The sequence below is a fragment of the Castor canadensis genome, chromosome 5 (assembly GCF_047511655.1).
Source record: "Castor canadensis chromosome 5, mCasCan1.hap1v2, whole genome shotgun sequence".
Taxonomy (NCBI): Eukaryota; Metazoa; Chordata; class Mammalia; order Rodentia; family Castoridae; genus Castor; species Castor canadensis.
The window spans coordinates 56452951-56480745 of record NC_133390.1 but is presented as its reverse complement, the minus strand read 5'-3'; the positions used below and the strand labels follow the sequence as shown (position 1 = coordinate 56480745).

Here is a 27795-nt window from a genome sequence, read left to right as displayed (position 1 = left end):
AAAATTTTTTCTTGTGTGTGCTCTCTGGCTGACAAACCAAAGAAATCTGAAATCTGAGATCTTGTGAGAACTAACCTGATCTAATCCTGGGATTAAACACAAATAAAAATACTGGCTGTAGCTATACCTGTCAAAAGCTGATGATTTAACAAGTCATGTTCACTACTTAATTTGCTTTGAGAGTTATTTATGAATTATAGCATCTAATTTCACTATTGGAATGTTTAATAAACTGAAATTCTCTGGCCTTCATATTGATAAGTTTTTTTCAATCTTTAAAAATAAGGTATAATTAAAAGCAATGTAAAATAAAAATAAGTGAATTACTGGTTAAGTGCCTATTTTGAGTAAATTCTTATTTTTGGCGGTACCAAGGTTTGAACTCAGGGCCTTGTTTTTGTTTTGTTTTGAGCCACAGCCACAGCCCCTGAATGAACTCTTTACTGAATGCTTATAAAATGGGTCTAAAACCTGGAGCTGATTTGATATGACTACATCAATAGCAGGAAAAATCCATAAATATTCTGTGTATTGTTAATAATACCAAGTTGCATGCCTAAATTTCACTACACATCATTAAAATTCCACTTCAGCATTTCCTGAGATCAACAAGTTTTCTGAGCCCAATAAGCATTTTAAAAAAATGGATATACCTCTGCAAACTGAAACAAGGCCGATGCCTGACACTGTTTTGTACGAGCATCAGAGTGGGATGTACTTGAAGATATCTGAAAGGAAACAAGTAATTTTTAATGTACAAGGACATTTTCCCATCAGATTATTGGATTCTGCCATGTATTTCTACTGTAGACACTAATAAAGATCAGACAAGAGTCATCATCACCCTCAATCCCGTTTAGAAGAGCAGTATAAAATGATGAAGGAAGATGAAGTCCATGTTTCTAAACTCAGATGACTAGAAAGAACAAAAACAGAGTTTTGCTCATTTGCCATGTCCCTATAGGGGTAACAGGTGTATGTCAAATAGCAGTTAAGGAAACCTGTTAAAATGAATTTCCTTATTTCAATGAATTTTTTTAAAGATACAGTATTAAAAGCTAGAAGCTGCAAGTAAAGCCAGTCACTCTCTTTTCATTACACCACTACCTTTAAGCTGTTTTCTGTGCACAGCCAGCTGTGAAAAAGCACGGGAGAAGCATATGGAGGTGGGCTGGGATATCTGGGATTAAATCTTAGCTCTGCTACTCACTGGGCAGTTCAACTAAACTTTCCGAAATTTATTTTTCCAACTATAAATTTATGATGATGACAATTCTCATTTTATAAGATTATGGTGAGAAAAAAATAAACTGTAGAATACATTGTCTGGCACAGCACCAGAACTCAATAAACTGTTCACTAAATATGAAAAGCATTTCCTTCTTTTATAACACCTGCATCCCAAGACATATATATGCATACTTTTAGTGTCTGACAGTGGATAAAAGATTCTGCCACACAACACTTGATTCAACTAGACCTTTTGTTTCCACTGGGGAATTATGGTAGTCTCATTCAAACTGATGTAAGAGTTGTGCAGAAATATTTTCGAGGATGTTTTGAGAACAAGTTCAGTTACTAATCTTGGACAAAGTGAACAAAGATCTGACCAGCTACAAAACAGTGAAAGTGAGTCACAAACTCAGGAATCTTAGGTATTACCATTTTAGTTCATTTCTAATCCCACTGAATCTCCTGAAGTAACTATTCACCAACTCCAAAGATATTACTACACGAAAAATGTACTGTTTTCACTAAGTGAAAGTAGTACTGTTAACAAATATATATTTATACCATTCTATTGATATAAGCAAGGTAATTAGGAATATATAAGTAGTCGAAAAGGACTGGCCTGATGTGCTGGTGTCAAAAAAGTTATAAACTAAAAATCTGTTTCCCCTTTACAAGACTGTGACAGAATGGGCAAATGCTAGGAAGGATGAGAGTATCAGAATATATTAATGAAAGACAATTTAAATGATCAAGAAAAGGCCAGGTGGTTTAAAGTTCAGGAAAAAAAATTAATGAGAGATCATAATGAGTTCTAGGGTAAATGAAGATAATTTGGGAAGCAGTTTTAGCTACTAGGTAACAAGGATAATGTGATTTTCTACATTATTTATTTGAACCAGTATTAAGAGACATATTTTGAGCTGAACAGTTCTATCCTAAAATGTAAAACTTTGACAGCTGCTGACCTCGGGCTATAGTTTCAAATAAGAGAAGAGGAATAAAGTGTAAAAAAAAAAGAAAAAAGAAAAAAGAAAGAATGCACAGGTAATAGTCGCTTCTGTCTTCTGATTTATCAAATCAATACAAATTATATTTATAACCTTACTATATCCATGAATAAAAGTTAATGATGAGGGTTTAAGTGTAATATTTAGTGTGACTTAACAAGTTTCTATAAACATATATTCCTCCTTTCCAAAATTCGATTCTATTTTCCTATTTATGTTAATTAAGCTAAGTAGAATTCTTTGTTTTCACTTACTGTTATCAATCCAAATTTAGGCTTGCTTTTCAGTTTCCTCATTAATTAAGTATACATTATAATGTATTACCTCAGCAAACTGAAACAATGGTGACTTCTGACGTAATTCAGGAGATTCTGAAACATCAGACCTGCAAGCGCCAGAGGATATCTGAAACAAAGAAAGATGGCATGAGCATCACAGGAAGGGAAGGGAACAGATGACAAATGCCACCTAAAACATTCTTATCTTGACAAAAGAACAGTTTTATTTATCCTAATTTGAGGCAACACTGTGATGAAAAAATAGTTATTACAGAAAGTTTTATGAAAATGACCACTGAATTGCTAAATAATGCAGAAATAGGAGATGGGCAGCATCTCACCTAAAAGAAATGTCTACAAAGAAACCCACTTTTCCTCTTGGTTTTCTGTTACCAGTCTCAAACAATATTTACTTCTTTCATGTTGTTTCCTCATTATTTCCTGTCTCCTAACTACATGAAAACACAAATAAGATATGATAGAATAACTCTTTGTTTTTCAGGATATTCATGTGTTTATAATACAAGCCTCAATCTTAGGAAGACTAATACTTATCTAAGAAAAATTTCTCTCATGATATGTATTTTCTGTTCTACTATGTGACATGTGGGTAAACATTTAACACTTCTACTGTCCTCATTTGCTATCTTTATTATTGAAATGGTCATAGAAATACTACTTTAAAAAATCCTATCAGTCAAGTATTCTTCTCAGGATATATACTTCCTCTTTCGTTTTAATGGTAGAACTGACCCACTTCTGTATTTGGGTGACAATCACTTAGGTAGTGAACTGTAACTGAAAAGTCACAGGACCCACAAAATGTTATAGAGGAAAGGCTTTTATTATTCCTCTGCCCTAATCCCTTCTCTTATTTTACAGATGAAAGAATTTAGGACCAAAGAGATGAGTGACTCCTCTTCCCCAACACTTAATAATCCTCTTATTTTTTATTTAACAGATATCACAAAAGACATAAATGTTTATTTCACATCCTCTTCCTAGATGCTCTGTTTAATGCATTATTCCCAACACTGCCTGGACACAATGAAAATATTTAACAAGTATTTGCTGAATGAAATAATAAAAGTTGACAAGAGGTCTTAAACCCCAAATCAGTAAGGTCCCTATTTTTTCCAACGAAGAAGTTAGGTTGTCTAGGGAAAATAATTAATGTTCACCTTAAAGGAAAAATAGAAAGTTACAAATAAATTTTAGTAACTTGTTTTCTGACTACAAAGTAAGCTGTAGAAATTCACTGTCAAAAATCTGGAAAAAAAAATACAAAGTTAAGAATAAAAATCACCTACAGTGTTACTACTATTCAAGCATAGGCGTTGTAATATTCTGTGTATATCCTTCCAGTTGTACATGTTGATTATTTTTTCATGAAAATAGGGTATTGTACCACAATTACTTACTGTTCTTTTTTTCAAACAATAATAATTCCTTACATTCCTAAATCTTTTCCAATTTAGTTTTTATAGCTACATGTGAATGCAATTAGATGGTTAAATTCTATGGAAAGAGTTATCAGTCAACTGGGCTATGACCCCTAAAAACTTTCTCACCAAATCTCTTCTCTTAACATTGGGGATATGTTTCCTAGCAGCATCATAGGCCTTTAAGCAGGCGTAAGCACTGGAAATTTTAATTGTCTGCCACCTTTGAATTTTTAAAGAGCAATATCTACCTTCTCCCAGTTATAATCACCATAGAGAAGGTATGGAATCTTTAATTAATTTGCCACCTGAGGAAAGCTTGACTCTCTTATTGCCATTTGATTATTTGGCATGTTGTGCCAAATGTCTCACAAAGGAGCTATGAAATGCACTTAAAAGAAAACTAGTAAGTCCTCAAATTACTACCTTTAGCGATTCCCTCTTGTATGGAATGACTTAGCAAAATATATCCTTATGATTTAGGAATGATAAAAAAATCACTTCATTGGTTAATAAAGAAATACCATGTGTTTTGTTTCAAGGTATGTTGGTAAAAAATCAAACTCTGATTTAAAATCAACTTGGAACTGAATGAAAATTATGAAGTGCCTTTTTCTTTTCCAGTGCTGAGGACTGAACCCAGGAACTCACACATGCTAGGCCAAGAAATGTGCAACTTACCCATACCCCCAGCTATAAGATGTATTTATAGAACTTAATAAAATAGGCTGTGCATGTGACAGAAATCTATAAAAGATATATGCAATGAAATATATTATCATTTAGGGTAACTGTACTTCATAAAGCCTACTGAACCTATACAGTCATGTGCCACTTGACAACAGGGACACATTCTAAGAACTCCATTGTTAGGTCATTTCTTCATCATGTGAACATCAGAGTATACTTACGATATCACTAGAAAATATACTCTTATGCGATCATTTTCATATGCATTATGTCATTATGCAGCACATGACTTTTTTTTTGGTGGTACTGGGGTTTAAACTCAGGACTTTGTGCTTGCAAGGCAGGCACTCTTACTACTTGAGCCATGTCTCCAGCCCTTTTTTCCTTTGGTTATTTTGGAGAAAGGGTATCATCTTTTGCTCAGATGGGTCTAGACTGTAATTCTATTTTATGATTTCTACAATTGTCACGAGATGAGAGATGTATATCACAAAACCCTGCTTTCTTTTGTTGCGATGGGGTCTCACAAACTTTTTTAGCCTGGGGTGATCTAGAACCATGATCCTCCTGATTTCAGCATCCCATGTAGCTGGGATGACAGGCACAAGCCACTACACCCAGGTATTGCTTGACATGCAGTCTCATTACCTTTTTGCCCAGGCTAGCCTCACACTGTGATTCTCCCAATCTCAGCCTTCTTAAACAGCATGAACCACTGGTGCCTGGCTATATCACTATATTCTTACTTTAACATTCCATGAAGTATGAGAAATAGTTACCATTTATGTGGAGGTAAGCTGCCTGTGGCCTAGAGCTCATATTAATAATAAGAAAATTCAACCATTTTTTCTTATAAGTTTCAGTTATAGATTACTTGGCCACAATAACATATCAAGTCATAAAGCTTGAAAATTAAATAATATTGTTTGGAAATCTTTAAGATGGATGGTGTTAAATAAAACTATTTGAATGGAAGATTCAGATGTATGTAATTATTAGTATCTGTGATCCTACACAAGAAAAGAAGTCTATACATGTGTGTTTATGCTTACCAAACATCTAACAATAGATGCACAATGAGTATCTGTTGACAGACTTGATTCTTTCTGTGTGTGTGTGTGTGTATATACAGACACACAGTAACCTGGCTAAAGAGTCCAACACAGGCTGTCCAATGGCTTAAAAAAAGAATAAGAATAGCATCATTAAGGCTAAGCATTTTACTCTAGCAGACCATGTCGTCTTTCAAAATCTAGCTACTTTTACTTTATTGCACTGTGGATTTTGCATTTATCTCTAGTATAGTGAAATAGAAGCAGTGCAAAATTTGGAGCCAGGAGGACTGGGATACTACTAAGCTATGCGGTTACTTGACTTGGTTACCTGACTCTAGTCCGTAGCAGAATAGAAGCAGCAAATTAGAAACCAAGAGTAGGGCCAAGAGAAATGGAGAGAGTTGCAAAAGGAAGAAACAATTCCAGAAGCAGGATGAGACAGGGAAAAGAAACAAACGCTACAAAGAACAGGTAAAAAATTTCGTAAAGTAGTTATCTAAAACAAATTAAAAGTAGGGTAAATAGCTTCAAAATTTCTCTTGAAAGCACACATTTAATGCAGTAATTTTTATTTATAATGACTCTAAATTGTCAAGGATGATATAAAATATATTTTTATTAAGAAAGGAGTGTGATACAATGTTAAACATTTCTATCTAAAATTTCAAACTGCATCCCCACTACAATAAAAAATAAAAAATTCAAACTTTCAAAATGGTTCAAATGACACAGCAAACTTATAAATACATATGTAGAAATCATTCTTGAGAGCTTGATAAATAAGGCATACGGTAAAGGTGTGTGCATTTCTATGCTAGAGCCAGCTTATTTCCTAAATAGAATAGAGTTAAAGATATTTATTAATGAAAAGGTACTAAATAAGCAGTGGTTAAAAAAAGGGAGAAAAACTCCAAAAGATATCGTTTCTAGAAACAGTCTCTGAAATAATACATAAAGCCACTAGGTGTTGCTATGTGCCCAAAAAAGAAAACAGCTAAAGGGTTTTTTGTTAACCACACATTCAATTTTCCTTAAATTCAATTCTCCCTGTGATTTAGCTATAATTCTCAATAACCAAGGAAAGGGAATGATTAGTATAATTAAGAGTTATGACTAAGTAGTTTTTTTCACAGGAGAATTATAGATGTGGAAAAGTGATCCAGCCTCCTGATATGAAACAAGATCAATCTAGTTATGCACTGTAATTAGACTGGAAAACTAGGAATTGTCAAGGGCCTATCCCTACCTTGCAAGGCACAAGACCACAGCCATATACTAGTTGATACTATAGTGGCTGCACGGTCAACCAAAAGGGCAAGTACATATTATAGTTCAGCCACATATTCCAACTCTAGCTAATTCAAAACTTCATTTATCACTCACCCCATTCAATAAATAGTATGTACCTGTCATAAAGACTGCCGCTTTAAAGAAGCTTAAATTCTGCTTCTATCCAATAATCCCAGGGAATAAAATGGTGACTAAAGGGAGCAGGCCAGGCCAGACCACTTCTCTTTGTAATTCAAGTGAAGGTGACATCTATATTAGGCAAATGCACACTCATAATACCAGAACTGCCTTTACGAGACCAGAGAAAGAGCCATCATTTTGTAGTAGGGAGGAGGTAAGGAAATATCTGAGATATCTCTAGAAGGAAAGGCAGATTTTCTCTCACAAGGACGTAGAACTGATGTAATAGCAAGGCAGAGAGTATGGAGACAAGTGTGTGCCTTGTGTTTTTGAGAAACAGTGACTTCGGAGTGGGTAAAGACCAAGATGCTATGTAGTGTAGTAGGAGATGAAACAGACTGACAGAAATTGGAGTTCTGTTTTATGAACCCCGCAAAGTAGGCTAGAAGAAATGGGGAGCCGGTCAAGGTTTTTAAGTCAGAGAAACAGAATGACAAGAGATATGCAATTAGATAATTATGTTAGTAGTGTGCAGGTGACCTTGGCTGGCAGTGATTGGAAATAGGAAACCAATTAGAAGGTAAAGGAAATAAAGTGGCAGAGATGTGAGGTCCCAATTAAATCAGAGATAGCATTTGTCAGTCTTCAGTAATTGTCTGGAAGGAAGGCAGGGCAAGAGGGAGAAAGGTCAGAGAAGGGAGAAGGGTCAGAGAAAGAAGAAGTCTTGGTTGGGTGCAGGTAGTATGTTTCATGAAAACAGTCTGGGGTACAGGATTCCATCTAAGAGTTAAAGCATTGCACCCTGCTACCTGACACAGGAGTGCACTACACCCAAAGATGGTGGGCTACTGTGGGGAGCATCACTAAACAGACCACAGACTAGAGTGCTCCCTAAATTAGAATGTGCTCAGCCATCTGACTGAAAGGAAGACTAAGATACTGATTTTACTCAGGGCATTCAAGCTACCAGAATTTTGATTTTACCCCATGGGCAGTTTTCCTCATTACAATTCATGCAGCAGAGCAAATGGGAGTCCACTTAAGCCTTTCTACAAATAACTGCAATAAAAGTTAAAACAACTGACAGCATCATTCTGCCTCCATTTCCTCATTTGATAAAGTGGGAAAAATGTTACTTTACTTTACTTTCTTGCAGTCTGTGAAGGACCCTGTGAGAATAGAATGTAACAACAGTAGTGTATGTAAACAGTCTCTCAACAATTACCCTCTCTTTGGAAGACGGCCTTTTTCATTCTTGATCTTGTTTTTCATCTTCTTATCTCAGTGCTCTTGCTGCCCCTTTTCTTCTCTGAGAGATCAAGGAACTCATGCAAACTCATAAGCTCAGCCTGGGAAGTCACTGAGGATCTATGACTATCAACTGGGTTGAATACAAGGGCCCGAGTATGACTTTGAGTTCCACTAGGGACAGAAGGAAGAGGCCAGGCTCTTTGGCTATATGGGCAGTAAACAGTGACATAAAGGGGAGAACCTTTATCCAGGAAGAGAAAAAACTAAAAGCATTCGTGTCTCTTTCAACGTAGAATTTAAATATAGTGTACTTCCTCACAAAGTGAGTCTAAAAGCTTTGATGGGGCAGCAGGGCTAGGAGCTACAGGCAGGGAAGCTGGAATTTGATGGATTTCAGTGTCTGAAATAGTCATATAGTAGTCTAAGGTAGGCATGTATCAAATGAACTCAACTGTACCAATATGTAGGAAAACAATTTTTCTCATTTCACTGATATCAGAAATTACAATAAAAAGGTAAAAACTTTCAATTTTATTTGTATCAATATTTGTTCTAAATTTAAAACTCACTGTTTAAAATGTGAATATATGCATTCATTTAACAAATACTAACATAGCCAATTGTTCTCTATCTCAGATCTTGCCTATCTTATCATTTAATGGAAAATATGTGGGCTTAAACCCTAGTACAACTTTCTCACTCTATGACCTTAGGGAATGAGGACAATAATAAACTGACCTCATAGGGTTCTTGGGAGGATGAAATGAGTTAATCAATGTAAAGGGCTTAGGTCTGTACCTGGCCCTCCCTGAAAGCACTCAGGAAATGCCCAAGAAGGCTGTGACTAGCTTCAGTAAGGGTGCAGCACAGGACATCTCAGAAGTGGCCAGAAGGGAAACCAGGTGGAGGGGCATGAATCACAAAAGCCACTGGATGCTACTGGATGGCTAGTCATCCTGGGTTCAAATCCCAGTTCTGCCATTTTGTACCTGTACCACCACGGGAATTAGTTTTTGTCTCTGTCCCCTCACATAATGATTTAATATTCACTTGTAATGTAGCTAAGACTTAACTCATAATTTTGCTCTGAGGACTAAGAGTCAGTTTTACATAATGATTTTCAGAATAGCACTCTGAACAGACGCTATACAGTAAAGGTTAGCTGTAATGGTAACTACTCTGCAAGCAAGTGCATAATTTCAATCTTGTCGTTGTTCCCAATCCTAAACTGCTTAAATTATTCTAGAGTCAAGACTTACATATAGTAAAATGAGAAAAAATTTACAAAAGACTTTTATTACAAAGTTTATAATAAAATACAAAACTAAATATAATTGTTGTACTGTCTAAGGTCTATAGAGAATTAGGAAGAAAAGGAATCTTGGTTTCCTGTAGAAGGTGAAGGATTGATAATACAAACTTACCAAACAAAATATATTATTTTCAAACTTCAATCACATGAAGATTTTAATACACGATTTTCTTGTTTTTTAAACAAACTGTGGTCAACAAATGAAAATCAATGGGATTCTCAAAGTCAAAATTTCATGTGAAAGATCTACTATTAAGACAATATCAGCTATACTTTGAAGGCAGATACTTGGGAATGGTTTGTTCCCTGGCCTCACACAGAGAAGGTATTCAATAAACACTTTTCATATGACTAAATGTAGGAAAAGATGCACACAGTTCTATACTTTTCAGTATTTATGCAACATGATCTTCCTGTGTAGGTTCTTAAAGGGGGTGTGTCATCATTTGCTAGCAACTCCTCCACTAACTTTGATGTTAATTCAGCTGAAGTCATACTTCCTATATTGAGTTCTCCCAGATATTAATTTGTTTCCTTCTTGAGCACCTTGCGATGAAGAGAATCAATTACAACAATAAATTCTAACAAAGTTTCAATGGACAAGGAACTGTGTGTTTGTGCGTGTATGTGTGTGCATGAGGCACATAAATACATGCTGCTGGTAGTGCCTATTACAGCCTGTGGAAGTAATGCTTGATATGATTTACGCTTTCAAGTTAAATATAAAATGCCTAAAATAATTTATGGTAATGATACTATATATTACAGTATTTTTTTCAGGAGAGTTAAAAAAGCCTTTCATTTTTTATTTAATTAATCTTCACAGTAGTCTTGGGAGTTACCAGCAAGCTTGATAAAAACAATACTGTCATATCTATTCATTCGAACAAAAGGAAGGAACCAGGAATTCTAAAATCATGGACCCAAAGTCAAAGGCACTTCCCAATACATGGGAAATTTCGGCTTCAGTCATTCAACTGAAGAGGTAGTAATGCATTCAAAACTTCTCATCAGGTGTGATTTTTCTACCTATCTATTATTATTTTCTATTTTCCACAACAGTCTCTCCTTCTGTTCTGGCTAAATCTGCCATTTTGAGACAAAAATCACTCATGTCTGTCTTACTCAATAAATCAATTTTTCATCTTCAATCAGTAATTTCTATAAAAACAATTGTTTTAAAAACATTATCCCAAATAGTTTAAGCATTACCATGTAACACGGGCATAAAGATTACAAAGGATATATTATTTATGTGAAAAATAAAAAATTTTAAAAAGTTGTAATCAAAATTCACTCCTTTATTGACTCAAAGTTATCATAAAGGCTGCTTGGCTCAGTAACAAAGACACATAAAAAATGCTCAACTAATAATGTCACAAATGCATTATGTCAGATTAAGATTTAATTAGAAGTCTGAGAAAACTTCAATGTTATTATTATTTGCTCAATGACATATCAACAAACTATAATTTCTGTCTAATAACTATGAGAGGAAACAGTAGAGGTCAAAGAAACTTTTAATATGGGATTTTATAATTTCAGTTACAGTAAAAAAATGCCTGGATTGTTTAAGAAAACCTTTTAAGTTATATAAATTTTTTCATATTAAGAAAAACAGTCTCTTGAAGATGTTTTTCTTTGTGGTTAGGTATCAGGACAATGAACAAATGAAACATCCTCCCTTTAAGAATATTCCATATAATAATGTTAAACTGGCAGAGGCCACTATGGGAAGGGGACCAGGAAGTAGTGAAGAGGTCTGGTACAGATGAACAAATGCGGGTTGTAATACATATGTAAGTGAAAGCAATGCTAGGAATCTATAGCTATTTTTATTTCAAACTAGAAAAAATGCTGTTTTTCTTATCTCTTATGTCTTATCTTCAACAAAATCAGAGAACAAGAGGGTGGAACAGGTTCTGCCTGGAAGTGTGTGGGGGGAGGTGGCCTAAATAATGTATAGGCATGTAAGTAAATGTAATAATGATAAAATTAAAAAAAAACTGAAATAAAGATTTATTTTGGCTTGTGATATCAAGCCATATTCAACTGGTTCCACTGCTTTTGGGCCTGTAGCAAGGGAGAACACCATGACAGGGAGCACGTGGTAGAGTAAAGCTGCTTGCTTCATGGTAGTTGGGAAGCAAAGAGAGAGAGAGGGGGGTGCAGAGGAAGAGAGAGAGAGAGAAAGAGGCTAGGGTCTTAATATCCCTTCAAGGCTGCAGACACCTCAATGACGTAACTTCCTTCCACTAAGTTCTATCAACTCAACAGTACCACAGTCTGGTAACAATGCTTTAGCATATGGGGCATTTAAGATCCAAATCATAACAGATACCTTCTCATTTTCCCACACCTAAACCAGCTCATCAGTTTCTTTCAGTCTTCATTTCCATATGAAGGTTTCCAAGTCACATAAAACCTGTACTAATTAAATTTGATATTATTTTGTTTGTCTTAATATATCTTCTTTTGGTATAGAGGTTCAGCTATGTAACTAAAGATATTTGTTTTCGTCTAAAAAAAAAAAAAGTTCCAAAATAAGGGTTCTATGGTGGCATTTAAAGGTCAGACTTTTTCTTCAGCAGAATTTCTGACCTCACAGTTACTGTTCCAAATGTCATAAACATACAGTATATGAATCTCTCTCATCTTATTACCCTACTAATTTTTTAGGAAAATGTAAGTTACATATTTACTATGTTTGTCTTATGTTCATCTGCCAATGTAGACAAGTCCTTAAATTTTGATTACCATGTTTACATATTTGGAATAAGACTTGGTATAGATATCCAGGAGTTGGCTGGTCATGGTGGTACACATCTGTAAATCCCAGCTATGTGGGAAGTAGTGATCAAGAGGATCATAGTTTGAAGCCAGCACAGACAAAAAGATAGTGAGATGAAATCTTAATAAACAAGCTGGGCATGGTGGCATATGGCTATAATTCCATCTAGGTAGGAGGATCACAGTCTAGGGTAGCCCTGGGCAAAAAAACAATGATACCCTATCTGAAAAATAACTAAAGCTAAAGGGTCTAGATGCATGGCTGAAGTGTTAGAGTGCTTATCTAGAAAGTGCTAACCTGAGTTCAAACCCTAGTACCAGGGCAAACCCTACTATTGCCAAAAAAGCAAATGAACAAACAGAAAAACCTAAAATTAACCTAGGAGCTAAATAGTCACTGATACATATGATACAAACTTTCAAACTAATGGCATTTAGAGACAGAACTATGCCACACAATTTTTACTGCTTTGTTATCTCAAAATTATCCTCAACAATGACCTAAATATCTCTAAGATGAGAGGAGGGAATATGAAGACAGAGATGGCATCTTAAAACCTCATTACTGCCACGATTTTCCTAGAATAGGTTTCCTTCTCCCATATTGTTAACCTCTGTAAGTCATTTAGTCTTGTTTCTTTAGCTTGAGAATTCTCAAAACACTTCCATTTCATCACATTAAAGGTCCACCATTGCAATGTTTAAATTACTTCTGTCAAAACTCTTATGTTCTTAAAAGGGAGTAGGAAATATTCTTCTGAAAAGGACTCAAGAGGCAAAACTTTATATAAAGGGGAAAAAAGTATCCTTTGCTTTGACTAGCATCCAGAAGTTCTATATACGTTCATTTGTTTACATTTGTTCTGGAAAGTTAAAAAGAATATTAAGAGATATTGGGAATACAAACAATTATAATCTAATTTGTTAGGAGAGGTGATGCTGACTTTCATAATGCAATGCATCATTAGAAATCATGAGTCAGATGTGTTGAAGTGTCAAGTGTACATTATTATTCAAACACAGCATGGAATACACTAGGGACAATCTATACTTGAGTGCAGATAGCATTACATTAGGTAATTACTACATTAGGTAGCATGAGGCATTAGAAAGCAAAATGACATCCAACAATGCTATTGTGTTAGAAAGTAAAAACAAGCTTAATGAAAAGTCTGCAAAAGCACAAGTGACATTAAGTTATTTTTTCAGTTAAAAAAACCAGTGCAACAGCAACTAAGAGATAGCATAGATAAATGGGACCTCATAAAACTAAAAAGCTTCTGTTCAACAAAAGAAATGGTCTCTAAACTGAAGAGAACACCCACAGAGTGCGAGAAAATATTTGCCAGCTATACATCAGACAAAGGACTGATAACCAGAATATATAGGGAACTTAAAAAACTAAATTCTCCCAAAACTAATGAACCAATAAAGAAACGGGCAAGTGAACTAAACAGAACTTTCTCAAAAGAAGAAATTCAAATGGCCAAAAAACACATGAAAAAATGCTCACCATCTCTAGCAATAAAGGAAATGCAAATTAAAACCACGCTAAGATTCCACCTCACCCGTTAGAATAGCCATCATCAGCAACACCACCACCAACAGCAACACCACCACCAACAGGTATTGGAGAGGATGTGGGGAAAAAGGAACCCTCTTACACTGTTGGTGGGAATGTAAACTAGTACAACCACTCTGGAAAAAAATTTGGAGGCTACTTAAAAAGCTAGACATCGATCAACCATTTGATCCAGCAATACCACTGTTGGGGATATACCCAAAAGACTGTGACACAGGTTACTCCAGAGGCACCTGCACACCCATGTTTATTCGGCACTATTCATAATAGCCAAGTTATGGAAACAGCCAAGATGCCCCACCACTGACGAATGGATTAAGAAAATGTAGTATCTATACACAATGGAATTTTATGCAGCCATGAAGAAGAACCAAATGTTATCATTCGCTAGTAAATGGATGGAATTGGAGAACATCATTCTGAGTGAGGTTAGCCTGGCCCAAAAGACCAAAAATCGTATGTTCTCCCTCATATGTGGACATTAGATCAAGGACAAACACAACAATGGGATTGGACTTTGCACATGATAAAAGCGAGAGCACACAGGGGAGGGGTGAGGATAGGTAAGACACCTAAAAAACTAGCTAGCATTTGTTGCCCTTAACGCACAGAAACTAAAGCAGATACCTTAAAAGCAACTGAGGCCAATAGGAAAAGGGGAACAGGTACTAGAGAAAAGGTTAGATCAAAAAGAATTAACCTAGAAGGTAACACCCACGCACAGGAAATCAATGTGAGTCAATGCCCTGTATAGCTATCCTTATCTCAACCAGCGAAAACCCTTGTTCCTTCCTATTATTGCTTATACTCTCTCTATAACAAAATTAGGAATAAGGGCAAAACAGTTTCTGCTGGGTATTGAGGTGGTGGGGGAGAGAGGGAGGGGGCGGAGTGGGTGGTAAGGGAGGAGGTGGGGGCAGGGGGGAGAAATGACCCAAGCCTTGTATGCACATATGAATAAAAAAAAAAAACAAATAGTGAGGATAAAAGCAGAAAAAAAAAGAAAATAAAGAAAAACAAAAGTAGAAAAAAATAAAACAAAATGAAAACAAAACAAAACAAAACAAAAAAAACCAGTGCAATATAAATACCAGTAACTAAACTGATTCAGTTTTTACTATGTTGAATTGAACAGAATCAGAAGCTAACTTGAACAGATAGTTAGCAATCTGGAACACAGATATAAAATATAAATGGCAAAAGTATAATGTGATATAAACAGCCTGTATAGTTAAGTAAGTTTTAACTAATCTGTATGGCATACTCACAATCAAAAAAAAAAAGTAAAAAATATAACCCTGCAATAAAATTGCTATTTTGTGCTAAACAGCTATTCTACTGGGGATTGAAAATTTCCATCTCAAGAACCCAAGTGTGATGAAATAACACAGCCTGTAGTTTAATTCAACTGGCCTCTGTTAAGTGAGTCTGGAAAACAGAAGACTCCACAAATGTAGACTATGTGTGGTTAACTGCCACTTACCCCCACCAAAAAAAAAAAAACCTACAAATTTTTATTAGAGTAAATAACTAGATCATGAACCCAAGATTATGAGGCCCTGGGTTCTTTGCATTTTCCATTTTAAAGAACAAAACAATTCTGGAATGCCTTGATTCCAGATTTCCAAAATAGGAGTTCTGAATTATTCAGATACTAGAGAGACTGATAGTTTCATGTTTTTTTTTTTTCTGTCATCTTTCCACCAACAAGTTTAAATGAGAACATGATAAAAGCAGGGAATGAATAGAGTGAAAGAATAGGATTCTAAGATACAATCTACATACTAATGACAGAGTCATTATCTGCATCTTGTATTTCTTATTCCTAGGTTAACAGAACTTAAAACTTGCAACAGACTTGTGTTGTGTCTTCTTAGGCTTACTTACATCGCTTCTGCTATTCTCAGCACACCAGATGAACAGAGAGATATTACTGAGAAAAATTATAGGTAAAGTCTGTTGATGAGCTGTAAGCAGTGAAACTGCAGAAACAGTAAGGTAAACAGTACACAGATACCCAAAGGCCCATTGTGAGCAAAATGGAGAGGGATGAGGGACTAGCTTACCTCTGATGTGCCAAGAGCATGTTCTCCAGCTAGCAGCAACATGCTCAGGCCTCCCATTTGGGTAGGATCTAAATAAAAATCAGAAAAGAAAATCAGCTTACAAGTATGAAGTACATATAATCATACAAAATCAGCAAAGAATATTTATAAAGATAGAAATGCAACATAACCATATAAAACTTTTATGGAAACCTTTCAAAATTCTTTATGCAACACTAACCTGGCATAAATGTACTTAGTGATTACACCTTAATGAGCCTTTTTCTTTTTTTGAGACAGGTTTTGCTATGTAGCCCAGGTTGGAGTTGAACTTGTGATCCTCCTGCCTAAACCTCCCGAGTGCTGGGATTACAGGCTTGCAGCACCATGCCCTGCTTTTTAAATGAACCTTTTAAATATCACTTGTCTCACTATTCTATCATTGTTATTTTTCAATACTATAGCTCTTATAACATGAGTTATTTCTCAAATCTAAAGCTTTTTTCCAAGCATGGGGAGTTTAGATAGAATTTTTGTCTTCGAACAGCAATGTAAGTCAGGTTCATGAGGACAAAGGCCACATGTTTTCTCTCATATGCAGAATCTAGACACACACACACATGCGCATATATATATATAAGCATGACTATAATCATGGGACTTGCTGAGGGGACCAGGAAGAAGGGAGAGAGAGAAAGAGAATGATATGGGGGGGATGAACAATACTGAAATACACTGTATTTATGTATGAAGATGGTATAAGATATCCCACTGAAACCTGTTGAAAAATAGGGCAGAGGAGAGGGAGCAGGGAAAACAGAAAGCAATAAGGGGGTAAATCTGGTCAATGTACAATATATGCATTGTACAATATATGCGTTGTGAAATACCACAATGAAAACCCTTTGTACAATTAATATACAGTAATAAAAATACAAAGATTTGTTAATCACAAATTATTACTTGTTATGTGAAATCAGGACAAATAAAAAGAACAAGGTGGTCTGGTGTGGTAGCTCACACTTGGTATTCCAGATACTCAAGAGACAGAGATAGGATATCACAGTTTGAGGCTAGCCTGGGTGAAAAAAAAAAAAATTAGTGAGAACCTAGCTCAAAGAACAAGATAGACATAGTGGCACTCATCTGCAATTCCAATTACTTGGGAGGAGTTACATAGGAAGATCATGGTCTGAGGCCAGACTGGGGAAAAAGTATAAGACTCTCTCTGAAAAATAACTAAAGCAAAAAGGGCTGGGGGTGTGGTTCAAGTGCTAGAGTACCTGCCTAGCAAGCACAAAGTCCTGAATGCAAACTCCAGAACTGTCAAAAAAAAAAAAAGAAAAAGAAAAAGTAAAAGCTCAAGGCTATTAGAGAACAGAGAAGCATTTCCCAAATGGGCCTCCAAAAGCTAGTGAGATTTTTCAAATAATCTTTCTTTAACTCTTTCAAAATAAATTTAACAGATGTATTTTAAACAACTGAAATCTTAGAGGTAAGTTAGGCTTTTGTTCCCAATAACTTCAGTTTAAATTTAATATGTTTTTGTTAGCAAAGATTTTTTTCATTCTTTCTTGCATTTCTGAGACATGGCCTCCCTGTAATACCCCAGGCTGGTCTGGAATTAACTATGTAGCTTCAAACTCAAACTATGAACTTCCTGTCTAAGTGTCCTGAATGCTGGGATTACAGGGTTACACTATTACATCTGGTTATTTTCAATCTTTTAATAATCAACAGAAACAGAAAGACAAAATAAAAACTGCACAGTGCTAGACATATGACCCAGGTTATAACTTAACAAAGTATTACAGATAATAGAAACCTGTATTCTTTAAGGTTGCTTTAAATGAATTAAAATTCAGAATTGCAATGAAAGAACATAAGTAAAAATGCCTAACCCAGTGTCTGTTACAGTGTACATACGTCGTCAATGAATGCATATTTTAGGAATCTCTCTACAACTGCAAATGAGGATTAGTCATTAGGTTGTTTAAAGACAATCAGTTGTTACTTTTCCTTTTGTAGAAAAAGATATGCCCTTAAGTACATCTTTGCATACAACCTGTGTTGAGAACTCTTGGAGCAACTCTTCATATTTTACATACAAATTTTAAAACACTGTGAAAAGGGGAGATAGATTCCTCCAAATACAAAAGAGAGAGTGAGAGAAGAAAAATGGGAAAAGGAGGTTATGAGGTTATTAGAGAGAAAGCTATGTCACCAAGTTATCAGGTGTTCAAGATAAAAGGTCAATACTGGAAGACAACCACAATAGAAGACAAAATACCCAAGCCGACACTGGCTGATTTGATGAAACAAAGCTCTTGTGTTATTTTAAGATTCCAATTTTAATTGAGCATTAAATTTAAGAGCTATTGTGCCTGCTAAAATAGATACTTAAACCTAATTAAAAATAAAAATCAGGAGGGAAATGAATTTACTACAAAATAAAAGTTCATCTTGGTACTTGAGAGTGCAATACTTTTGCAGCTGTCATCTGAGAGGCCAGGAGGACTGAAGAATAGCATTCTAAAGATAAAAACGTGTAGTTTAAATTATAAAGTAAAATAGGAACATGATTACATAATAATCTAAGTTATATACCAAATGTGACTTGACTTTGTTAAGAAGTTTATTATATTCATATTAAAAGATAGGCCAAGGAATTATCTTTCATATAATTTATATTTACATAATGTTATTTAGAACTATATATTCACATAATATATTCCAAAATATATTCACATAAATAGCATACTTTCTCTTTACTAGTCTGTAGTATATTAAATTCTAAATAGCTCTCTCTCCGGGAATTCATACATTTGACAATTTGGGGGTTATTCTATAATGTAAAATGATAAGTTGAGCAAACAAAATCGGAGATTTCGTGTTGAAGAAAATGAAAACTGGTATTTAAAATCCGTTTAGTATTTCCTAGATTCAAATAGCTAAACACCAGGTTTCAGTTAAAAGCAACTTAATTCACTTGTTGAAAAGGGACATAGCAAGAAATATCAGTAATGGTACCTACCACGCACAAGCTAAACAAGACCTATGGATCATGGATTTCCAACATACAACATAGGCCATTATTATTGAGATAAATGCTATACAGCTGTTTTTCTTCTTTCCTGCTTTACTTTAAAGAACATTATTTTAAAACGTTGACCTAGAAATACATTGGTTAAAGTCTAGGTTCAACTTTCATTTTGTAGGTTAAAAATCAGATTAGTAACTGTCAGAAACAAGGCTACAAAAAGACATTTTTCATAGCTTTGTCGATTACCTATAATTATTATTTGGTCTGTGAAGAACAACTAAATGTCAAAAAAAAAAAAAAAAAAAAAAAAACCAAAAAACTCTAGATATACTATCCTAGATTTAGAACTGAGGAAAAAAAAAGCAATGGCTGCTAAGTAACTATCAAGGAAATTCACTTTAGAAACAAGTCATCTATATATCCCTTTTTTGGTCTTGATAATAAAATGTCTTGGAAAATACTCCAAGTGATACATTCTGGGAAGTCAAGAAAGCTCACTAAGACTACTTAGTAACGGGTGGGCTACAGCTAAGTTTGTACCAAGTGACAACTAAAACAAGAATAGATCTTTATGTTTTGGGTTCCTGTATGGGATATGCAGAAACATCATTTTGGAAATTCACCTAGAATTATACCACACAACAATCACTTGAAAACTTTGTTTTCCAAGAATACTACTATATTATGTTAAGCTTCATATTTTTTTTAACTTTTTTTTTTTTGACAGTACTGGAGTCCAAACACAGTGCCTCATATTTGCTAGATAAGCCTTGACCACTTAAGCTACATCCCCATTCCTTTTTTGCTTTATTTTTCAGATAAGGCCTCACATTTTTTGCTTGAGCTTACCTTGGACTGTGATCCTCCTACTTATGCCTCCAAGCAGTTGTGATTCCATGCATAAGTAGGTTTGTTGGCTAAGAGTAGGGGGTCTCACTAACTTTGGGCCTAGGCTGGCTTCAAACCATGATCCTCCTGATCTCTACTCCCTGAGTAGCAGGGATTACAGGTGCAAGCCACCATGCCCAGGTCTCACACTTTTATACTATGAATCACACATTGAACTATGAAGTTTGTGGGCATTTAAAAAAAAAAGTGTCCTTACAGTATGGCTCAACCTCCTTTCCAAATCTTCCTTGCAGGTAGTTCAGGAATATGATTTTGAAGAAAGTTTGCTTGTTACACCTAGAATTTTAAATTTGCTCAGCCAATACAGGTATGGAGATGGGAGGAGGGGGTAGGATGAGAATTCTCTATAAGGCACAACTGTCAGATCCATCTCAGATTTGTGATGGAGTTGTTCATATTTTGATTTTTCATATTGTGATTTTTTGATAGGTAAACTCATCAAAATCACAGCAGATTTCTCAATGGAAACCTTAAAAGCAAGAAGGGCATGGAGTAAGGTATGCCTGGCACTAAATGAAAACAACTTCAACCCTAGGATACTCAACCCAACAAAACTATCATTCAAAACAGATGGAGCAATAAAAGACTTCCACGATAAACAGAAAGTAAAACAATATATGACCACCAAGCCACAACTACTAAAGATTCTTCAAGGAATTCTACACACAGAAAATGAAAGCAAACAAAACCATGAGATGACAGGCAACACCAAACTACAGGAGAAGAAAAGACAAGGAATCAGAGAGCAACATTAATTCAGCTGCACACAATCAAACCCTCAAACAACAAAAACAACTAAATGACAGGAATCACCACAAACTTATCAATAATCACACTGAATGTTAACAGATTTAACTCCCCCATCAAAAGACACCATCTGGCATACTGGATTAAAAAGGAAGATCCAACAATCAGTTTTTTACAGGAGACCCATCACATTGACAGAAACAAGTACTGGCTTAGAGTGAAAGGCTGGAAGAAGATTTACCAAGCCAATGGTCCCAGAAAACAGGTAGGAGTAGCAATACTTATCTTGGACAAAGTAGACTTCAAACTTATATTGATCAAACAAGATAAAGAAGGACACTCCATACTCATAAAAGGGGAAATACACCAAAAGGAAATAATTATCAACCTATATGCACCCAATTTCATCAAACATACTCTGAAGGACCTAAAAACATAGATGAACTCCAACACAGTGGTAGTGGGAGATCTTAATACCCCCCTATCACCAATAGATAGGTCATCCAAACAAAAAATCAATAAAGAAATTCTAGAACTAAATCACACCATAGATCAAATGGACCTAGCTGATGTCTACAGACTATTTCATCCAACATCTGCACAATATACATTCTTCTCAGCAGCCCATGGAACTTTTTCCAAAGTTGGTATCTTAGGGCAGAAAGCAAGCCTCAGCAAATATAAGAAAACAGAAATAATCCCATGCATTCTATCTGACCACAATGCATTAAAACTAGAACTCAACAACAAAAACGACAGTAGAAAATATGCAAACAATTGGAAGCTAAACAACACATTGCTCAATGATCAGTGGGTCATCAATGAAATAAAAGAGGAAGTTAAACGTTCCTAGAAATTAATGAAAATGAAAACATGACCTACTAGAACTTATGGGACAAGCAAAAGCAGTCCTAAGAGGAAAGTTTATAGCCATGATTGCATATATTAAAAGGACAAAAAGATCTCAAATCAATGATCTAATACTACAGCTCAAACTCCTAGAAAAACAAGAATAAGAAAATCCCAAAACAAGCAGAAGGAAAGAAATAATTAAAATAAGGGCTGAAATCAATGAAACAGAAACAACAACAACAAAAAACATACAAAGAATCAATGAAAGAAAAAGCTGGTTCGTTGAAAAAATAAGTAAGATTGACAGACCCCTGGCAAACCTGACTAAAATGAGGAGAGAAAAAACCCAAACCAGTAAAATCAGCATTACACTCATACCCAAACCAGACAAAGACACCTCCAAAATGGAGAAATATAGGCCAATCTCCTTAATGAATATCAATGCAAAAATCCTCAATAAAATAATGGCATACCGAATCCAACAACATATCAGAAAGATCATTCACCATGACCAAGTTGGCTTCATCCCAGGGATGCAGGGGTGGTTCAATATATGCAAATCTATAAATGTAATACAGCACATTAATAGAAGCAAAGACAAAACCCACTTGATCATCTCAACAGATGCAGAAAAAGCCTTTGATAAGATCCTACACCACTTCATGATAAAAGCTCTAAGAAAAGTAGGAACAGAAGGAACATACCTCAACATTGTAAAGGCTATCTATGACAGACCTATAGCCAACATCATACTTAATGGAGAAAAACTGAAACCTGTTCCCCTAAAATCAGGAATGAGACAAGGGTGCCCACTATCCCCACTCCTATTCAACATAGTCCTGGAATTCATAGCCAGAGCAATTAGGCAAGAAGAAATAAAAGGAATACAGATAGGTAATAAACTGTCAAAATATCCCAATTTGCAGACAACATGATCCTACACCTTAAAGACTTAAAAAACTCTACCCAAAAACTCCTAGACACCATAAACAGCTACAGCAAGGTGTCAGGATACAAAATCAACTTACAAAAATCATCAGCTTTTCTATACACCAACAACAAACAAATTGAGAAAGAATATATGAAGACAATTTCATTTATAATAGCCTCAAAAAAAATCAAATACCTAAGTGTAAACTTAACAAAGGATGTGAATAATCTACAAGGAGAACTACAAACCCCTGAAGAAAGAGATCAAGGAAGACTACAGAAGGTGGAAAGATCTCCCATGCTCATAGATTGGTGGAATCAAAATAGTAAAAATGTCTATACTACCAAAAGCAATCTAAATGTTTAATGCAATTCCCATCAAAATCCCAATGACATTCATCACAGAGATTGAAAAATCTACCCTAAAGTTCATTTGGAAACACAAGAGACTGTGAATAGCCAAGGCAATACTCAACAAAAAGAACAATGTTGGAGGTATCACAATATCCAACTTCAAACTATATTACAAAGCCATAGCAATAAAAATAGCATGGTACTGCACAGAAACAGATATGAATACCAGTGGAACAGAATAGAGGACCCGGATATGAATCCACACAACTATGCCCACGTTATTTCTACAAAGTTGCCAAAGACATCCTCTTCAGCAAATGTTGCTGGGAAAAGTGGTTGTCTGCCTGCAAAAAACTGAAATTTGATCCATGTTTATCACCCTGTACTACTATGAACTCAAAATAGGTCAAGTACCTTAATATCAGACCCAAAAGTCTGAAGTTAGTACAGGAAAGAGCAGGGAATACTCTGGGAGCAATAGGTATAGGCAAGGACTTCCTCAACAGAACCCCATCAGCTCAGTAACTAAGCAAAAGGATGGACAAATGGGACTACATAAAATTAAAAAGCTTCTGCACAAGAAAAGAAATGGTCTCTGAACGGAAGACACTACCCACAAAGTGGAGAAAACATTTGCCAGCTTCAACATCAGACAAAGGACTGATAACCTGAAAAGACAGGGTGCTCAAAAAACTAAATTCTCCCAAAATCAATGAACCAGTAACGAAATGGGCAACTGAACTAAACAGAAGTTTCTCAAAAGAAGAAATTTAAATGGTCAAACACACATGAAAATATGCTTACCATCTCTGGCCATAAAGGAAATGTAAATTAAAACCACACTAAGATTCCATCACACCCCTGTTAGAATAGCTACTACCGAAACCACCACCAACAACAAATGTTGGTGAGGATGTGGGGAAAAGGAACCCTCATATACTGCTGGTGGGAATGCAAGCTAGTGCAACCACTCTGGAAAACAATATGGAGGCTTCTTAAAAAACTAAACATAGATCTGCCATATGATCCAACAATCCCACTCCTGGGGATATACCCAAGGGAATGAGACTCAGGTTACCCCAGAGGCACCTGCACACCCATGTTTATTGCAGCACTGTTCACAACAGCCAAGTTATGGAAACAGCCAAGATGCCCCAGCCCTGACGAATGGATTAAGAAAATGTGGTATTTATATACAATGGAATTTTACTCTGCCATAAAGAAGAATGAAATCTTATCATTCACAAGTAAACAGATGGAACTGGAGAACATCATTCTGAGTGAGGTTAGTCAGGCTCAGAAGACCAAAACTCGTATGTTTTCCCTCATATGCAGACTTTAGATCTAGGGCAAAGGCAGTAATGTTGTTGGACTTGGGTCACATGACAAGAGGAGAGCACATATGGGAGGAAAGGGAATAGGTAGCAAACCCAAAACTTGAAAGTGTTTGATGTCCCCACTGAAGAGGAGCTAATACAATAACCTTAAAGTGACAGAAGTCAATATGGGAAGGTGACCAGGGAGTAGTGAAGAGGTCAGGTAGAAAATAATCAATTCAGGTTGTAATATACTTGTGCATTGAAGCAATGCTAGGAATCTCTCTGTATAGCTATCCTTATCTCAACTAGAAAAAACACTTTTTCTTATTATTGCTTATGTCTTCTCTTCAACAAAATTGGAGAAAAGGGCAGAACAGGTTCTGCCTAGAACTGAGGGGGGTGTGGGGGCAGGGGAGAAGTGACCCAAACAATGTATGTACATGTGAATATATGAATAAAGAGAAAAAAAAAAAGAGTGGGAGAAGGGAAACAAGGTAGGGCAATGGATACACAACCTTTAGGTTAAAGATAGGGTCAGGTATAGGAAACAGCACTGGATGCAGAGTGTGATGACCTGGGTTTAAAACACAGCTTGTCATTGTTTGTAAATTTTGCTCCTCCCAATTCTGTGATTAGTTAAAAATAGTGACTAAATATATTGCTCTGTCCTTAAAAAAATAGATGAAAATAGTGTCTAAACTCACCGGCCATTCCAAAGTTAAGTTGAGGCATTTCTTCAGTCTTTGCTTTCTTGGGGCTTGGCAAATCTCTTGAAGACTCAGATGGGAAGGCCCAAAGTTTCTTTCGTGGATTGACAGCAGGTGTTTGTGATTTTACAGGCTTGTTTGTGGTAGGACACCATTTGTAGCCAGGATTTGCTTTCATAAATGCGTCTTTATACTATAAATAAAAGAACAGATAGATTTTAATCAATATACAGATTGAAAACAATTTGAATGGCCTTCACCCTATTCTCCCATTTAGATAAGGAGTGAGAAAAACATTTGCAGCAATTTCTGTGGCTTTCCTCATAGTAAAAATAATAATCTCATCAATAGCTCCAGAGATAAGGACATGGAGTTGTCTACTGGAAGGTCCATTTGTGGTACTAAAATCACAGAGGTTGGGTACTTTGTATCTTTTATTCCCCAATATATTTTACTTTCCAAAAAGCTGTCTACTGTTGGAAGCAGATGGAGCTGTTTATAATAGAGTTGAGGACTCTAGAGATAGAGCACTTTCCATATGAGGCAACAGTGACCAAGGCCAGAAAAGTGACCTTTCCGGGCTTCAAACTTGAGTACATAAGCTGACCACCAACGCCTATGGCTATTATCAAGAATGGTGCATGGCAAAGCACCTATTTCAGAGTAGGTTTCAGGTACACATTACAGAGTGTGAGTCAATATCAATTCCAGGAACCAGATTCTACCCATTGCTTCACTTAATATGGCAAGTACGGTTTTAAAAAGTAAGTCTCTGCTTTTATGTGTAAGTAAGACATATGCAGGCAAATTTAACATAGAAAAATACTCAATTGTGAGATAAAGGAGCCGAGATCAAGAGTGGGAGAAGGGGGAAAGTAGGCCAATGACATACAGCTTTTTGGTAATTTGAAAAAAAGCCATGTAAAAGAAAGAACACTGGATGCAGTGTGATGACCTGGGTTCAAAATGTACCTCTGCTTTAGCCAGCTGTAGACATTAAGTAAGTTGCTTAACTTTTCTCAGTCTCAATTCCATACCTGCCAATGTTTTGTAGCGAGCACACATGGTTCACATATGAACAAGTTTTAAGGACTCTGATGTGTCATGCTGCAATTAATCCACCACAAACTTTATATCTTCCTTGGAGGTTTCGACCTTCACTGACAACACCTTTCTTTTTCTTTCATTTTGTTCTGAGGCTCCTTCTGTTATCCTTTCTCCCAATTCATGTTACCTCTTTCTCCTCTCATGACAGTAACATTAAATGATATTTTTCAATTGACATTCGTTATATGCTGCCTAAATTTAGGTTATCTGATAAAAATGTGTTTTCCATGTAGTCTTCAACTATTATTATTAGATATTTTATTAAATTAACATAATTCTTTCAATGTCAAAGTTTGCCTTTAAAAATGGCCAGTGCTCCAAATAGCTTTTAATTTAACCCAACAGGAAAAGAAGGTCCCTTTAATCTTGCTATAAGGAAACAATATGCAATCTAAATAAACTTTTCCCACCATTTCATTTTGAATTATACAGATAATAATCTATGTCTTATAATCATCCCAAGGTTATCTCAACTGAAATCTTCTGAGTAGTTTTTTACCTATAAGATGTAAATTTATGTGTGTATATATATACACATGAAAAGATAAGCACAAAAAACTCTTATACTCCAACTTTTACAAAAATAACAAAAATGGGTCACAAGGGTAAAACCAAACTGGAATTTACCATTGCACAGCAGAATGTATGTGGAAACATCAAATGTGACATGAGACATACACTACCACAGTGTATTCATCTGCATGGTAGATTTACATATTAAGCTGAGGCAAACAGTCTTGCCTGCTGTCTGGACACAAAACATGACAAATGGCAGGGAGAGGTGAAAATGGAAGTACCACATACATTGTTATTGTGCTCCAGGAAAATGCACATGGACTAGGTTTGTCAGACAGTCATCTGGACAAAGGTCACTATTCTACAAGGTGACAGAAGACTTTCAAGCGAATTTATTAAGATATTTGTCACGAGAAATAAAATTATCCTTTTTCAGTAGTTTAATTTGTAAAGAAGAAAGTCACAATTGTGACAGATGCTGGACGATCTCACTAGCACTCAAATTTCTTGTTTCTAGGTGTCCTCTCCTTTGCTTCCCATTCCCATGTTCATCTGCTAGACAGCTCTTTTGCTAAGAATCATTTAGTAATCTGCTTCAGTAAAAATCAATAAGTGAAATGGAAATGTTAATACTGTCATCCTGAAAAATGAATTATTGTCATCATCACTTTTTTTGAAGCATAGTTGATGATAATAGGGCCAGTCAGCTTAAACTAATTTATAATGGAGAGCTGGTGTTAAAGACAACATGAAGCAGTGACAATCACACCACAATTTCTTTCTCTTGTATATATTCCACCCACCTTCACTGAAAATACTTTGTGAGTACTGACTAGATGACAGATTCTTATTGGACAATGGGGCCAAGAAAGAGGATAAAATAGAGTCCCCTTCATAATGCTTACAATTCAAAATTCAGTACACAAATATATTATTTCTTTTTACATATGTCTATAAGACTTGCTCTGACTTAGGCATGAAAAAATGGTCTTGCAATAGGTATGTAAAAGGAGAATCTACCTATGAATGGAAAACAAAAGGCATGAGAAAAGTTTGGAACATGAAGGGTTTTATAGAAAATGATAACTGGGAATTTACTACATGGAAATTGTACGACAATATTAATCTTCCAGATTTTTAAACTCAATACATAAATACAATAAATGTTCATTGATTGAATATTTATTCAATCAAATATATATAATATGTGTGTGCA

At 35.5% G+C, this 27795-nt stretch overlaps 1 protein-coding gene across 14 annotated transcripts in view; it reads right to left on the bottom strand.

Moving 5' to 3' along the window:
• Bbx (BBX high mobility group box domain containing) overlaps positions 1-27795 on the bottom strand; it is a 247211-nt gene that overhangs the window by 58528 nt on the left and 160888 nt on the right. For 13 of the 14 annotated variants that reach the window (XM_020182314.2, XM_020182315.2, XM_020182313.2 and 10 more), the window contains 4 exons: positions 24954-25149; positions 16117-16184; positions 2565-2645; positions 654-728 (listed from right to left, as the gene is read on the bottom strand). In XM_020182314.2, the coding sequence (XP_020037903.1) occupies positions 654-728; positions 2565-2645; positions 16117-16184; positions 24954-25149 (420 nt within the window). The remainder of the gene's footprint in view (positions 1-653; positions 729-2564; positions 2646-16116; positions 16185-24953; positions 25150-27795) is intronic. The other variant, XM_074073042.1, reaches the window with a different exon arrangement.